Consider the following 15,270-nt stretch of genomic DNA (forward strand, 5'->3'; position numbering starts at 1 on the left):
CACCGCTTGCCCCTCCCAGTAATAAGGCAGCACGGACACCATTCTCCAATAGTGGCTCCCTATCACCAGAGGCAGCAGCGCAATCCATTGGTTGTGGGACACCAGTCGCTGGCACCCACCTCGCTCAGCGGACTCCTCAACATTCCAAAGAACGCCAGGCTCCAATCATAGTATCATAACAAATACAACATCCTAACTACATAATGTTACTACAGTATGCTATTTTAACTATACAGCAACCAATTAAAATACCACACGTACATGTTATAAACAAACAATTTTTGAAAAATAAATCACACGTTAACTTCATGCACACAGTTTCTAGAAAAAATGTTAAATGCAGAAAGCGAGATGGCGTAAATGCCACCATGTAACACTTAAACGATTCCCTGTGGCAAGACTAAAACCAGAGGCTCGCACGCTCTGAACGTAAGGCAAACGATTACTCCATAAACCAATGAGACGAGGGACACTCACACGGAATGTATCCGGCCGGCCCTGCTACACCAAACTAAAGAGCCGGCCATTTTGGAACGTTGAAATCTTGATTTTTAGTGACCTCTGATGGTGTACCAAAAGGTTAGTACAGCTATCTTTCCAGCAACAGCTAACGGTAATCATGTATAGAAATGTTCTGCATAGGCGACTTACAAGTTTTGCAAAATTAACATTTTCAATGCTCAAAAATATAAATTGTTTAAATGGCTAATGCCGCCCTTTAATATTTCGAACAAATACCACGATAAGATTTGTTTTTGTTTTACCTACTTTGGTGTACAACATTAAGACACTAAACTGGATCATTAAACATCGTAAACTGAAGCCAATGTGGGTTCTATGACGGCTCTGGATGACGTATTTGCCGATGGCTGCAGTAGTGGACCTGCATGGTCGATGGTTGGAGAGTGAAACGACCCAAGCAAAATGGTGGCAGCAGATGGGGATATACGCGTGGTTCGATGCGGTGGCAGTAGACTCCGCTTCAAAAGATCCTAGTTTACCGCTGATTCCAGGTGAGCAAATGAAAGAATCGCGCTGCTAGCCAGAGCTAAAGATTTGCTTTATTTGGTAGGGCATAATTTGTGATGTGTACATTTTGTGAGTTGTAGAATTCTGCACACGGCCTTTTGTCTGTAAGCCCCGTCCTTTTCAGACTGGGGGGCGTGTTTTTGACTGTTGTTTACATCAAAGAATGTAAGAAAGAAAGTCAAAAGCACACCCCTCAATCTGAAAAGGACGGGGCTTAGATAGAAAGAAGAACGTCACTAGGACCTCTACTCCAATGGCTGACCACCGTTTAGGAAGCCAGCCAATGGAGAAGAGGGGTGGGGCTTAAACTCGCTAGTGATGTTCTCCTCTATCTCATTAAATCTCGCCAGCTAGACTGCGCATGTGTGCAGCCTACAGTAGCCGAGACCTAAAAAAACGCTCAATGCAAAGAAAAGTTAGACACAGGAGGGAATTTACTGTAGTTCTTTTATTTAAACTATCAATTCTCTTGACATATTTTGTTCATTTTCGAAAACGAAACATTCCTATAAAAAAAAATATAAAAATGACCTGGGATTCATTTAAATGCATTTACACAACATTTTTATAGCCAGTGAGTGTTGCATTTTGGACAAGGATTATTAAAATAGTGCCTCAGTAGCAGCTATAACTGTCCCTGGAATCCCCATAAAGTGCATATTAGAATTAAAGGAAAACGTGTGTTCCGTCCTACAAATGAAAGGTGAACTGTGGAACTTTAAGGCAGCCAGCTTTAATGGCACTTAGTGCTTTTGAATTCCATGATCTAGCGCTTTTACAGCAAGGAGCAGCTTCAGTGTGCGGTTAATCTCTATATTGCAATGGCTCATCTCTCCATTGACCCACCATTCCCCACGCTAGGGATGTTCAGACTTCAGGCTTTCCGGCCAGCGTCTGAGGCCGAAGATGGCTCCCGCGATTTCAGAACTGTTGGAACAATATTCAGAGTTCAGGTTCCATAAAGGAGCAATTTTAAAAGGTATCTGGACCATAGCCCTACATCCCAGTGCTTGGACACTAAAAAATGAGTGGTTCCAGTGTATTCCCCAGGTAGGGTTGATGCCTTCACACCACAGCCATGCAGACCATGGTCAGCCGTTCATGGGATTTTAGCCCCAAGTACCATCAAAGGACGGGTGTGGGTATTCGCTTATTCGTTGCACCAGGCCTCTCCATGTCACTCTGGAGACCAGGTGTTGCAGTAACTGGTCTCTTATAACACTGGGTCCACTGCCTGCATTGGTCCCTTACACATGGAGTCTTGCAGCCCCATTAACCAGAAAAATGAACCTTTAACTGTGGGGCATTCTTCAGCGCACTACAATTGGAACCTCTTCTGTGAGTGGCAACCCATTATTTGTGCTTTGTGCTATTTGTGGCCGACTCCAAGCTCCCTCGGCCTTCCATTCCAGCCCACCTTTGCACATAGAGCAGCTGAAAAAATATAGTACACAGGTCACAGCAGATTTAGAATATTGTAACATTCCGTCCGACACTTGGCGAAAACAAGAAGTGCTGTGTACAGAGCCTAAGTAAGAGAACTAAGACCTAAAGGATTTTGAGGACAGCAGAGAACCTCAGAACCTGCCAGCTCAGGGCAACGTTTTCCATGGCTGTTATTTCCATGCTAGCTTGTACCATCTTAAGCAACGGAAGGTGTTAAGGGGTCTGTTTTTGTGGCGATAGTTATTTTAACTGCCCCGTCTTTCCAATATGTAAATAAAGATCTATTTTTTTCTTATGATGTAGCCATTTTTGGACATTTTGGTTTAGTATTATTGGTGTGGTATTCTGAATTGGAGGTTCCAGCACGCTACCTTTTGGGGTAAGCCTAGTCTGCTTGGTCTGCCATTAATGGAGAGTTCAGTGTACAAAGAGCACAAGTTTCTCATTCCACTGGAATGTAACAGTACAGCCCTGGCATACCAATGGGAAATGACAGCAGCCACCAAGGAGACTGCCCAAGAACCAGTCTGTCCCTGCGACAAGGGAAAGGCAAGGCAGCAAAAAAGATGTAATGTCTACTTTAAATCATTTCAATAAATACTAGATGATACAGACAAAGAAAAAAGTGCAGTGGACTGAAAGCACAAAAACATACTCTGGTCTGTGGTGGGTAATTTACATGTGTAACGTATTCTTATATTTGTCAGTAACTTTATACCTTTAGGCTATTCACAAAATCAGAGTGTACAGTTACTAAAAAATATAGACCTACATGGCTCCTCCCCCAACAAAGAGCTGAACAGCTTCACCTCTCAGTAAGTCTACTACTTATCTACCCAGTTTAATTAATTTATTTTTAAGGGAAATAATTTACAAATGTTTCACAGAGTTCATCCGTTTCAAAATCCTTTTTAGTGCCAGTGGGAGACATAGTGAAAGTGACCTACCTGAGGTTTTACCTAGATTGATGCTATGTACATTTATCTTATTTAGAACACCTGAAAGCTTGACATGGGTCTGGCTCTCCTGCGCCTACTTTGGGACACCCAGGCAGGAAGGTAATCTCCAGCTTCCACCTGCATCCATCAGTCTCCGCCTGGGGAATGACAGGCACTCGGAGTTTTAAGACCCTTGTGGATTGGCTGAGTACTGAGTATCATTGTCATGAAAACTAAGGCCTAGGGTCCAATCCCGGGTCGGATTCTGCCCCCCCCCTGCTCCGCCCCAGTCCCGCCTCCTTCAGAGCGCCTCTTCAGGTCATCTGTGGTAGTATTTTCGCAGCTCGTCCCAGAACAAGAGACTGAGGATGGTGTGGGGTCCAAGACGGAAGTAGGAGGCGCCAATGCCCTTGTACACACCCAGGAGTCCTTCCTTCTGGATAGTCAGGGCAAAGCAGTTCAGAAATCCCCTGTACATGAGCCCCTGCAAACGAAATAGAACATTCAGGGTAACAAAATGGCAACTGTGAATAAACCGACTTTATCAAAGGACGTTCAGAGGACCTCAATGCTCACATACATTCTGATTCCTAATACAATTTAGTAGTCACTGTTAAAGGCTGCATTTTTTATTTGTTCAGGCAACAGCGAAAGACAATTAACATTTCACCAATTTAGAACACACACTAACTCAAATCAAATTCTATATTACACTGAATGTGCAATTAAAGCTCAGATAATGAAAAGTTAAGCACCTATGAGAAGATAATATATATATTTATATTTGGATTAACATAAGTGAATTCGCTTTTATCCTTGCTTAAATAATTTCACTGTGCTTTACTTTATTGTACAAAAACACACAAAGATACTGCCGTTTTGTATTTCAGTATTCTACACTGGACATTTAGCCTGGCTGTTAAAGTAAGCATAGTCTTGTTTTGACATTGGCGTAGTAACTGCAGCACCTTTCTACCGTTTGCAGCAGCTCTTTGATGCCTGCAAATACAGCGCTGTGCTATATTAGCAGAATTGCAATTTAAGAACTGGAAGTAACAAAATGGTGTCGGTGTGAAAAGCAATAACCCACTTACCTACCTACCTACACAAAGTACAAATCTGATCTGCATGTTACATGATTATCTTTGCAGAGGGTTAACCCTCTGCCCCACTTTATGAGTCAAACTGTAACTGGACAAAACAAAGATTTCTCCAGAACTCCATTAACCACTATTATAATCGCCTCAACATTGCTGGGCACACAAAGATCTCCGCAGCAGGTGTCTTAACCCTGTAAGAAAATTTAAAATGCAACATCTTTGTGACCAATTAAATCATGACAGCTTTACTGTCAAATATCTCAATTACCAATTTATTTTCAGCAGTTTTTTAAACTAAATGTATCAGACTCTGCTTTTCAAGCTCAGCCATTCGTGACTCCACCTCCTTTCCTTTCCCCCTTCTTAACTCCCAATTTATGGGTTTCTGGAGTAACTTTTTTCCAATTGTAGCACTCCATCACAAACTTCTGCATCGTGGTAGTAAGGAAAGCTCCAAGCAAGGCGCGCTCTTACTTTCCTGCACCATTTAAAATATACATATATTTTTTATACAGAGTGGGGGGGGGGGTGAGAGAGAACAAAGCCGATTGAAAACAATAGCAAAAAAATATTGTTTCTGGGATAGTTTGTGGCTGATTGGTTAAAAAAAAAAAAATGGTTGGGGGAACAGTAGCCGGTGCAGGACATTGTAGGTACTGCCAGGGTGATCGGATTAGGGGCAGCACCTAATTCCATATTCAAAGATATTTATAAAAATACAAAGTTTTTTCTTAATCTACTTATTTTAGGTTTAAAGCATTTTATTGCAAGTTTATAAACGAGAAACACAATACATACAATGTATACTGTCGTCAGAAAGGTGTTCTTCAGAGTCTCTGTTCCATGAGCGCCATCAAAATTACAGACATTACAATGAGAACATGTTGTAGAGCCACATGATAAGCGTAAGGGTGATGACGACTGATACCAAAAACCCAACAAACCCCCCCCCCCCCCCCAACTACCCCCACTTTACCCTCCCCCCAAACCCCCAAACTCCCCCACCCTCCTTTCCCCCCCCCTTTGTGCTGAGCGAATGTCTCACACCTCCTACAACTCTGCGGCGGAACCACACCCCCCTTCACGCATATCCTTCAGGTTAACTAGGTCTGCGGGGTAGTCAGGGATGTCAGTCGCATGAGCCTGAGGTATCGGGGGCAAGTAATTTCCCTGAATTCCGACTGTCGTAAGGTGAGGAAAGGCTGCCACAATCCCTCAAACTTATCCACCTCACCCGCCACCGTAAGGGACACTTTCTCCATACCCAGAACGTGCCATAACCTGTGTAGCCAGCCTGTAATTGTGGGAGCGGTGGTGGTGCGCCAATATATGAGTATGTTCTGTAACGCAGAGCCTAATGCAATCGCTATCTGTCTGCCTCTCCTGGACCTCAGAGGATACATCAACCCGTTAGGTAACCCTAATAGGACATAGGCGGGGAAGCGAGGCAGTTCAATGTCAAAGCACTGGTCTATCTCATCCAAGACCTCCTTCCAGTAGGGACCTAGCAACGGACAGTCCCACAAGACGTGCGTAAGTGTACCAGTCTGTCCGCACTCGCGCCAGCAGGCGTCTGGGATGTTATGATTCATTTCATGCAATCGTTGCGGAGTGTAGTACCAGTATGTGGTTATTTTAGTGAAAGTCTCGGTGAGCCCAGTGTGGTAAGCCGAGTGACGTGCGCGATAGGAGATGTCGTCCCAGTCTTTGTGGCTTAGTTCCCTCCCCAATTCCCGCTCCCAACGATCCCGGCCGGGGTTGTGGATGTGGAAGGTGGGGGGCTGCAAAAGTCGGTACAGGTCTGAGATGAGCTTGGCATCTGAAGAGCGCGTCGCCAGCCACATCTCGTAAGGTGTAAGTTTCCGGTCGGCTAGGTCCCTCACTTGCCGCTGCAACGCCCAGTGGCGAACCTGGAAACACCGCATGCGTTCAGTGTCGGGCAGGTGATAATCTCGTCTGAGGTCCTGGAATGACACTACTCCCTCTGCGCCATACATGTGAAACAAAGCGCAGCACTTAGCAGCCCGCCAGAGTGCGAACGCGCCAGGTTCCATCCCAGGTTGAAAGTCAGGGTTCCCAATCAATGGCGTAAGTGGTGACGGGAAGGTGGTAAGTTCGTGTGTAGCATTCACGGCATCCCACACTCTGAGCGGAACTTGCGTGACAAAGGACGCGTAAAGATTAGGGGGGCGATGAGCTCTGCGCATGAAGGGTATCTCCTGTAAGGTTCTGCCTGCCACCGCCTGGTCCTGAAACAGCCAGTGCCTGTCAGATTCCCATTTACTCCACTCCACGAAATACCGTAATTGCGCCGCTTGAAAGTATTTGTGGAGATCCGGTATGCCAAGGCCACCGGATTCAGGAGCTAGCGTGGACAGAGTTCTCTTAAGTCTGGGTTTGCGGCCCTGCCAGACAAAGCGGGCGATGTCAGCCTGAGCTTGTCGGATCCAACCCTTCGGTGGCTGAAGCGGTAGGGCCCGAAACAAATACAGGACCTGCGGCAAGAGAGTCATCTTCACCGCGGCGACCCGTCCTAACAGCGACAATGTGCCCTTGTTCCAACGGGATAGTTCCTCCTTCATCTTTCTGCCTAAAGCCGTATAGTTAGTGCCAACAGGACGCCCAAGTACGGGATCAGATCTTTAGACCACCTCATGGGGAAACGTCTCTGTAACTCAGATCTCGTTGCGGTGGAGAGCGAGAGGTCCAGGGCCGCCGATTTCCCCATATTCATTTTGAAGCCCGCTGCCATGGCAAAGGCGGCCATCTCGGCAATGCAGGCTGGGAGCGCATCCTTCGGGTCATCAAGCAGGAGGATCACGTCATCCGCGTACAGACTAATGGTGTTAACGTAGCCCCCCCCATCCGGACGCCAGTCACCTTTGGGTTCTGACGAATCCTCTGGGCAAACGGCTCCATGTAAAGGGCGAAGAGAAGCGGGGACAGCGGGCACCCTTGTCTGGTTCCTCTTTCTATCGCAAATTGGTCGGAGCTGCACCCGTTCACCCGTACCACCGCGGCCGGGTACTTATAACAGTTAAATGTGATGGTTCGAAATTTCTCCCCTATACCCATTTTGCAGAGCACTCTCCAGGTAAGACCAGCACACGCGGTCGAACGCCTTCTCCGCGTCGACCGATAATAGCATGTGTTCCCCGGGGACACGGGAGGCCTTCTCTAGGACGTGGACTACTCTCTTAGTGTTGTCCACCGTTTGCCTACCAGGGACAAACCCAGCCTGATCCGGGTCCACAAGTCCCAGCAGATATTGCGCCAATCGGGTTGCCAATATCCCTGTATAGAGCTTGAGGTCCACGTTCAACAGTGAGATTGGCCGGTAGGAGCCGCAGTCAGCCTCGTCTTTCCCTGGCTTGGGAATGACCGATACCGTCGCCCGGAGCAAATCCGGAGGGATAGCTCCCGGTTCCGCGAAAGAGTTATAGAGTCGCGTCAACAGTGGGACCAGTACGTGACAGAACGTTTTGTAGAAAAGTGGGGTGTAACCATCGGGTCCCGGGGCCTTCCCATGCTTAAGCCGGGAGATAGCCGCAATCACCTCCTCAGGTCGAATGTCCCGCTCCAGGTGTTCCGCTTGTTCCGGGGCGAGAGCGGGGAGTTCGACCGAATCGAGGTAATCAGCCTCAGCCAAGGCTGAGGGGGGGTCGCCTGCGTATAAGTCGGCATAAAAGCAACGGAATCCCTCCGCGATTTGGGGGACTTCCGTAGCCGTCGCCCCGCCGGGAATCGACAGCTCCGCAACCCGCTGACGCTGATGTTTCATCCGGAGTTTGTTCGCGAGGAGGCGGCCGCACCTATCGTCGCCAGTGTAATACGCATGCTTCAGGCGCAGCGCCGCGTACTCCGCTCTGTCCATGTCCAGCGCGGAGAGAACTTTCCAGGCAGCCTTAAGCTGCCTCCAAATTCTGGGGGCCCCGGTTCTCTGATGCATCTGTTCCAGCTCCCGTACCTTGGTCGTAAGCTCGTCTCTTTTTTGTTGTCGTTCTCTATTCTCCGCAGAGGAGATGGCGATGAATTCTCCACGGAGCACCGCCTTCAAGGCGGCCCACTGTGTCGCCCGGGTGGTATCTCCATTATCGTTATGGGACCGGTATTCAGCAATCGCGTCGCATATCTTCTGCACCACCGACTGCCTTTGCAACAAGGTGTCTGAGGCGCCAGACCCCCCGTGAGGGAGACATCGGCGGCGGCTGAAAGGAACCCGACACCGGGGCATGATCCGACAACGTGAGAACCCCTATGTCGGAAGCCGTCGCCAGTGCGGCCATCGGTCCCGTAACCAGGAGATGATCTAATCTCGCGTATGTCTTGTGCGCGTGGGAGTAGTAGGAGTAGACCCGAGTGGTGGGGTGTAGGCGTCTCCATAAGTCATGCATATCGAGATCACCAAGGCGGGAGTGACTCAGTTGCGAGAACTCCCCGGTGTGCGGGTGTCTTTGCGTAGATCTGTCCATGAGTGAATCAAAGACCATATTCAGGTCCCCCCCAATGACTATGTGTCTGTCTGGTGTTGTCGCCACGTCTCCTAGGGCTGAGTGTAGGAACAGGTCCTGGCGGTCATTCGGGCTATAGATCGATCCCACAGTAAACAAGAAACCCCCAAGCTTGACCCTGTAAGCTAGGAGCCTCCCCTTCTGCTCCGCAACTTTGTGCAGGACCTCTCCTTTAAATTTCCTAGATATTAAGATTGCGACCCCTGCTGTCTTAGTAGGCCCTGAGGAAAAAAGCTGTACTGGGAATTTCGGTGATCTCATTCTAAGGCAATCTCGGGCCAGGAGGTGGGTTTCCTGTAAAAGACAGATGTCTGCCTGGGTGTTCTCCAGCAGGGACAATATCGCTCTACGCTTGACCGGGTTGTTCAGTCCCTTCACATTAAGGGTGACTACCCTAAGGGCCATGTATAGTCGTCCCCAGGAAAGCGTTCAATGAGTATGTGTCGGCCATGACTGCCGTGAGCGTCAGCGGCGCAAAGCCGAACATTTGTAAGAGCCCAGTAGCACGATACCCGCAACCCAGCGCTCGCGGCGTGAGGTCAAAGCAAAAACAGCAGTAAAACATGATAGCACAGCACAAATACCAGAGTCCCCCCAAAACGTTCCACAACCAGCACAACTCCCGGCCGTCCCCCCCCCCCCAACTTCGGGACGCACACTCCCCCCAAACCTTCCCCCCCAGTTCCAACCACCCTTCTCCCACACCCCACCCGGTCCCCCAACTTCTGCCCCCCCTCAACTTCTCTTGAACGAGGATCATTGTCCCAGTCCGGTCCAGTTCGGACAAGTCTGTGGTGAGTTATTCGAGTGGACGTCCAGCCACCTCCTGCACCCCCCCCCGCCGCCCCCTCCCCCCCAGAACCCTCGCACCTGCTGTGAAAATGAAGCCATCAAGATCTCCCCCCGGAGTGTGCTCAGGTCGTCAAGGCCACCTCACCAGACGACGTGTCTCTGGATACCTCCCTTATCGCGCTGTCCATTTCTGCTCTGACCGTGGGCGAGTCAGGTCTCGAAGGCAGGTTAGCGGGCCGCGCCGACGAATGTTCTGCCACCCATCTCTAGTGGCGCGTCGACGAGAAGGCGTAGGGGTGTCGTTATCCGTTGCCGTGATCCCCAGCACCTCGCAGGTATCCTGAAGGGATCGGAGCTGATGCAGAGTTCCATTCCAGCGGAAGTTGAGCCGGAAAGCGTGACCCCAGGAATACTGCGTGTCATGCTCTCTTAGGAAGTCCGTGGCGATTTTAAAGGATTTGCGCTTTTGAAGGGTAATCGTAGATAAGTCCTGAAACAGCGCCACCGGATGATTCCGGAAAGTCAATGGTTGACGACGTCGTGCCTCGCGTAGGATTCGTTCCTTCAGGGTGAAGTCCGGCAGGGAGGCTAAGATGTCCGGGGCCGGCGCCGGCGCCGAAGCCCGACGCTGCAAGCCCACTCTGTGTGCTCTGTCAATCCTCACTGGGAAGTCTCCAGGCTCTCCCAAGATGTCCCGAAACAGATCTCCCAGGTATGCGGCCACGTCCTCCCCTTCTTCTCCGGATGGGACGCCTCGGACTCTGATGTTGTTGCGCCTGGACCTGTTCTCGAGATCTTCTGCGTGGGCCTGGAGGTCAATTTGTTGGTCTCTGAGTCGCAGTACCTCTTGCTGCAGATGCTCCATCTCAGCGTCACGGGTGTGGCCAGTTTCTTCCATAGCAGATACACGCTCACCAAGGGAATCGACCTCCCTTCTCACCTCGCGGACCTCCCCAGCCACCTCCTGCTTCAGTGCTTGGAAGTCCTCCCTGAGGGTGCTAAACAGCGACTCTAGAAACGATCGGGTCACCGGAGGTTCCCCTCCCTCTGCCCCTCGAGAGCCGGATGGGGGGCTTGGGGCAGTCTGGCTTCTTTCTTGTCTCGGGGCAGTCCTGATCAACATGTCAGGTAAGGTGCGTTCGCCTTTCTTCCCCCCTCGGTTGCTCGACATCGTAGCAGAAGGAGCGGTCCGCGGTGGAGAGGGCACTGATAAGGTCCTGAGCAGCGTGGGGTCGGGATGCACGTGCCAGCACTCCCCGGCGCGCCACTCCGCGGCCTAGTCGTAGCTGTAGGGCCTCGCAGACTCCTGTGTCTTCCCCACCAGGGTGGGTGTAATTATCCGCCTCCGACAGCAGGGCACCCTCTCCGCCCCACCTCGCGGGGGAAAGCGTCCAGGGTCAATGGCAGTAGGGCCCCTCCACCGTGCCCAAGGCGTTGTGTCGCCCAGTCGTCCGGGCCAGCCGCAGCAGTATAGTCCGTTCGGAGGGGTCTGGGTAGCCCCCCTCCGCGCCGTAGCAGAAATGGCGCAGGCCGACCCCTCTTGAGGCCGGCGCCCCTCACTGCAGTCCTCGTGCCCCCCAATGGGCGGCCCATGCAAGTGTCTCGGCACCAGAAAGGCCTTCGCTGGGGGGCCCCCTGCGGCACGGTCAAGCTCCGGTGTCACGGGTGGCGAGGGGGGGGGGCCCGAATGGAAGGGCCCTCGATCTAGGCGGTGCCGCCGCTCTGTAGGCCCACATAGGTCGTGTCGGGGCTGGGGCTCCGCTTCTCGTCCGGGCTACGCAGGGCTCCCCGGAGCGCACTCCGCCCCCCGTAGTGATCCTCCAGAGTGCCTGGGGCGCCGTGGGAGGCTCCGGAAGCTGGCGCTCAGAGGTAGGCCTCTCGGCCCTCCGGATCCCCGGGGATCGCGTAGGTGGGCCTCGCCGGGTCCGCCTCACAAGGCTTCGGGCAGAGTAATGGTGGGTCACCGCAGGACGGTGCTCCGTTGCTTCGCTAGCGGCTCGTACTGGGGGCGCCTCACCTCCGACAGCCCCCGCCGCTCCGCGGAGCTCTAGGCCACTCCACCGGCGGGCTCCGCTGGTCTGCCCTCAGGCTTCCCTCGGCTGGGCTGTAGGCCACCCCTCCGGAGAACGCGCCGGCTCGGCTTCTCTGCGTCCGGGAGGCCACCGGGGATCTCCAGGTCGCGTCGGCACTCGCCCACCGGTGCCGGGCACTGCCTCCCTCCCGATCCGGGGGAGATCAGCGATGACGGGCGGTGCAAAGGCTCCGGGGTCTCGGGAGCTCACGAGGAAAGCGTCCTCCTAGCTCGCCATCTTGGCCACGCCCCCAATCTACTTATTTTAAAATATTGTCAAAAAAAGTTTTCCAGTATCATGCTGGACCTTCGTGAATTATTGTGATGAACTTTTAGATGATGGTGATGAACTTCTCATTGTGAATGGCCAAGTCGTTTCGAGCAGCGATTCTTCTATGAAGGGGACCAAGTGGATGCTGGGATTACGCGATGTGTGCATTTGATGAAGAAGATAATGCAGGAGGCAGCAGTTTGCAAACACGGATGACCTCACAGGCTGAGGTATGCATTTTAAGAAGTAAAGAGGTGACGGCATTGTCTTTCCTTACTGGCACTGTGATGCTGCACCCACAATGGTATCAAAAGAAATTCCTTTCTGTGTTAATAATTTCCGTTTTTGTGACCAACAGGTCTACACACTAATTTCACTTTACTAGTGTTCAAACTTGACTTTCCTTTTGTGACCAACAGGACTACACACTGATCTTACTTTACTAGTGTTGAGACGTAACTTTCCTTTTGTGACCAACAGGTCTACATACTATTCTCACTTAACTGGTGTTCAAATCTGACTCAGTTAATTATTTCTGCACACACACTGGAATTATTTATGTCTCTCAAAGAATTTTATTTTTATAAAGTTAAAATCATTTTGATCACATTTATAACATCACATTTCTTTTAAACATATCCTTCTCTAATACATATGATCAATCCTATTCTAATTTCACTTGAACTAAAACAATTTATATGCAGTTTAAAAATCATACATTAAAAATGTTTGCATCATAACGTTTGATTGAAGACAGTCCTTTGTCGACGCGTTTCGGTAGTGTTGTTAATACACCTTCTTCAGGACAGACTTATATTTAAAAACAAATGATCTTCATTCTAAAACCAAATACATACAGTTAATAACTTATAACTAGTTGAGAGCAAATTTCTTTCTTACAGTGTAGTGCATGCTTTCTATCAGGTCACTTTATTATATTATTTTAGTATTTAGATGGCAGTCTTACTTAGATTATTTGACCGTCAATCTTCTTACTTGAGAGTTCCACACTCCTGAGGATTGATTAATTCTTATTCCTCTATGCGGGTGGGATAGGTGTCTGGTAACCTATGTTACTCTAAAAGGATAGGATACCCAAATTAATGATCCCCCTTCGACATTTCCTTATCACAAAATAATAGGGAAAGTTCTAGTTCACACTTACTTAAAACTAGGAGAATTATCTTTCTTGTGTCTAGTATATATATCTTGCGACTTTCAATCTGCGCGAGATCTCACGTGGCTGTTGACTTTGGTTTGACCTATGGGGGAATATTTTATACATTTATCTCTCTGTCCTTCCATGTCAAAACCCGTACAATCCCTGCACTGAGACAGAATCCGAACATACCTTTTAATATCATATATGAAGTCCCTGTTTGGGATTCAAGGGCGGAATTCCTGTTCGTCCTGGGGACTTCTTTGTTTTCAATCCCTCATATGATTATTTGGAAGATATCTTTCTCACAAGGTTACCTGGATATAAGAGAAATGCTCAGTCTTAATTTGATTTTAAATAAGGGTTCTCTGTTGTTATTAATATCGGTCATCTGTTTCGAGGCTTTAAACAGATGGTAAAATCTTTGGTATTTACGAGGAAAACAGTATTCACATGTAGTATTCCTATGGTGTTAATTACTTAGGTATACTACTGTTACCCGTGTAGTGTTGGCATATGATGTAAATTTATATTCAATAAACCCAAATTTGTTCTGTACTATGGTTATACTTAAATACGTGTTGTTTTTGTTAGATATGGGGTAGGCAAGAACTGAAGGTCTGCCCATATATATTGCGAGGACCCTCGCAATATATATGGGCAGACCTTCAGTTCATGCCTACCCTTTATCTAACAAAAACACGCATTTAAGTATAACCATAGTACTGAACAAATTTGGGTTTATTGAATATAAATTTACATCATATGCCAACACTACACGGGTAATTTATTTATTTATTTATTTAATGGTTTTATAAAGCGCGTAGTAACTCAGAAAGCATCCCAGCGCTAACCTGTTCTCCAAGGGGTTCAGCCGTCTGATGAGATTATGTCTGTGGGAAGAGAAGGGTTTTTAGGGTTTTTCTGAACTGGAGGTAGTTCGGTTCTGACCTGAGTTTCCGTGGTAGATGGTTCCACTGTTTTGCCGTGTGGACCGAAAAGCGACGGCCACCGGTCTTGGCTTTTCTGACTCTCGGGACTACAATAAGATTTTCTGTACCGGACCGGAGGTCTCTCTCAGCTTTGTATGGAACTAGGAGTTCTCTGAGAAGGGGGGGGCCGTTATTGTAGAGAGTTTTATGGGCCATGCACAGGGCCTTGAAAGCGACCCTTTCCCTGATTGGGAGCCAGTGGAGAGATCTGAGAGCCGGCCTGGCGGAGGATCTTCCTGGGGTGCCCGTGAGTAGGCGGGCAGCGGCGTTTTGGACTTTTTGCAGTGCGTTCAGGGTGGCTTCAGGGGCTCCTAAGTAGATGGCGTTACAGTAATCTAATCTTGCCAGGATTAGACCCTGAATGAGGAGCCTCCTTGCGGTCTCAGGAAGTAAAGGGAAGATCTTCCTGCAGGCTCTGAGTAGTCCAAAACATGTCCCTGCCGTTCTTTTGGCCTGGGTCTTGAAGCTCAGGTCTCTCTCAATCCACACACCCAGGCTCTTAACCTCTTCCTTGGGAATGGGAGGGTCACCTAGGCAACTGGGCCAAAGATGAGATGGTAAAGAGGGCCCCTTATGGCCCATCAGGAGGATCTCAGTCTTGGACCCATTCAATTTGAGTAGAGAGAGATTCATCCATCGGTGGACTTCGGAGAGGCAGCCGTGGAGATCCGATGGGGCATGGTGGGGATGTGAGAGGGTTACGACCAGCTGAGTGTCGTCGGCGTAGTTAATAATTGATACGCCGAACGAGCTGACCCTCTTCTCCAGTGGGGCCATGTACACGTTAAACAACGTGGGGCTCAGGGATGAGCCCTGTGGCACTCCACACCGGAGGGGGAAGGTGGATGAGCAGCTGTCATTTTCTCGTACCTGAAAGGTACGTCCTGATAAATAGGACTCAATCCATTTCAGGGCCATACCCTTTAGTCAACAGTAGTATACCTAAGTAATTAACACCATA

General features: G+C 49.4%; 1 protein-coding gene across 1 annotated transcript in view; it reads right to left on the bottom strand.

Annotated features, from left to right (window-relative positions):
• Window positions 1-1,459: 1,459 nt before the first annotated feature.
• Window positions 1,460-15,270, bottom strand: part of SLC25A35 (solute carrier family 25 member 35) — a 125,124-nt gene continuing 111,313 nt past the window's right edge. The window contains exon 5 of the mRNA XM_078669109.1: window positions 1,460-3,897. Within this exon, the coding sequence (XP_078525235.1) occupies window positions 3,733-3,897 (165 nt within the window). The 3' untranslated portion in view covers window positions 1,460-3,732. The remainder of the gene's footprint in view (window positions 3,898-15,270) is intronic.

The sequence above is a fragment of the Lissotriton helveticus genome, chromosome 12, assembly GCF_964261635.1.
Source record: "Lissotriton helveticus chromosome 12, aLisHel1.1, whole genome shotgun sequence".
NCBI lineage: Eukaryota > Metazoa > Chordata > Amphibia > Caudata > Salamandridae > Lissotriton > Lissotriton helveticus.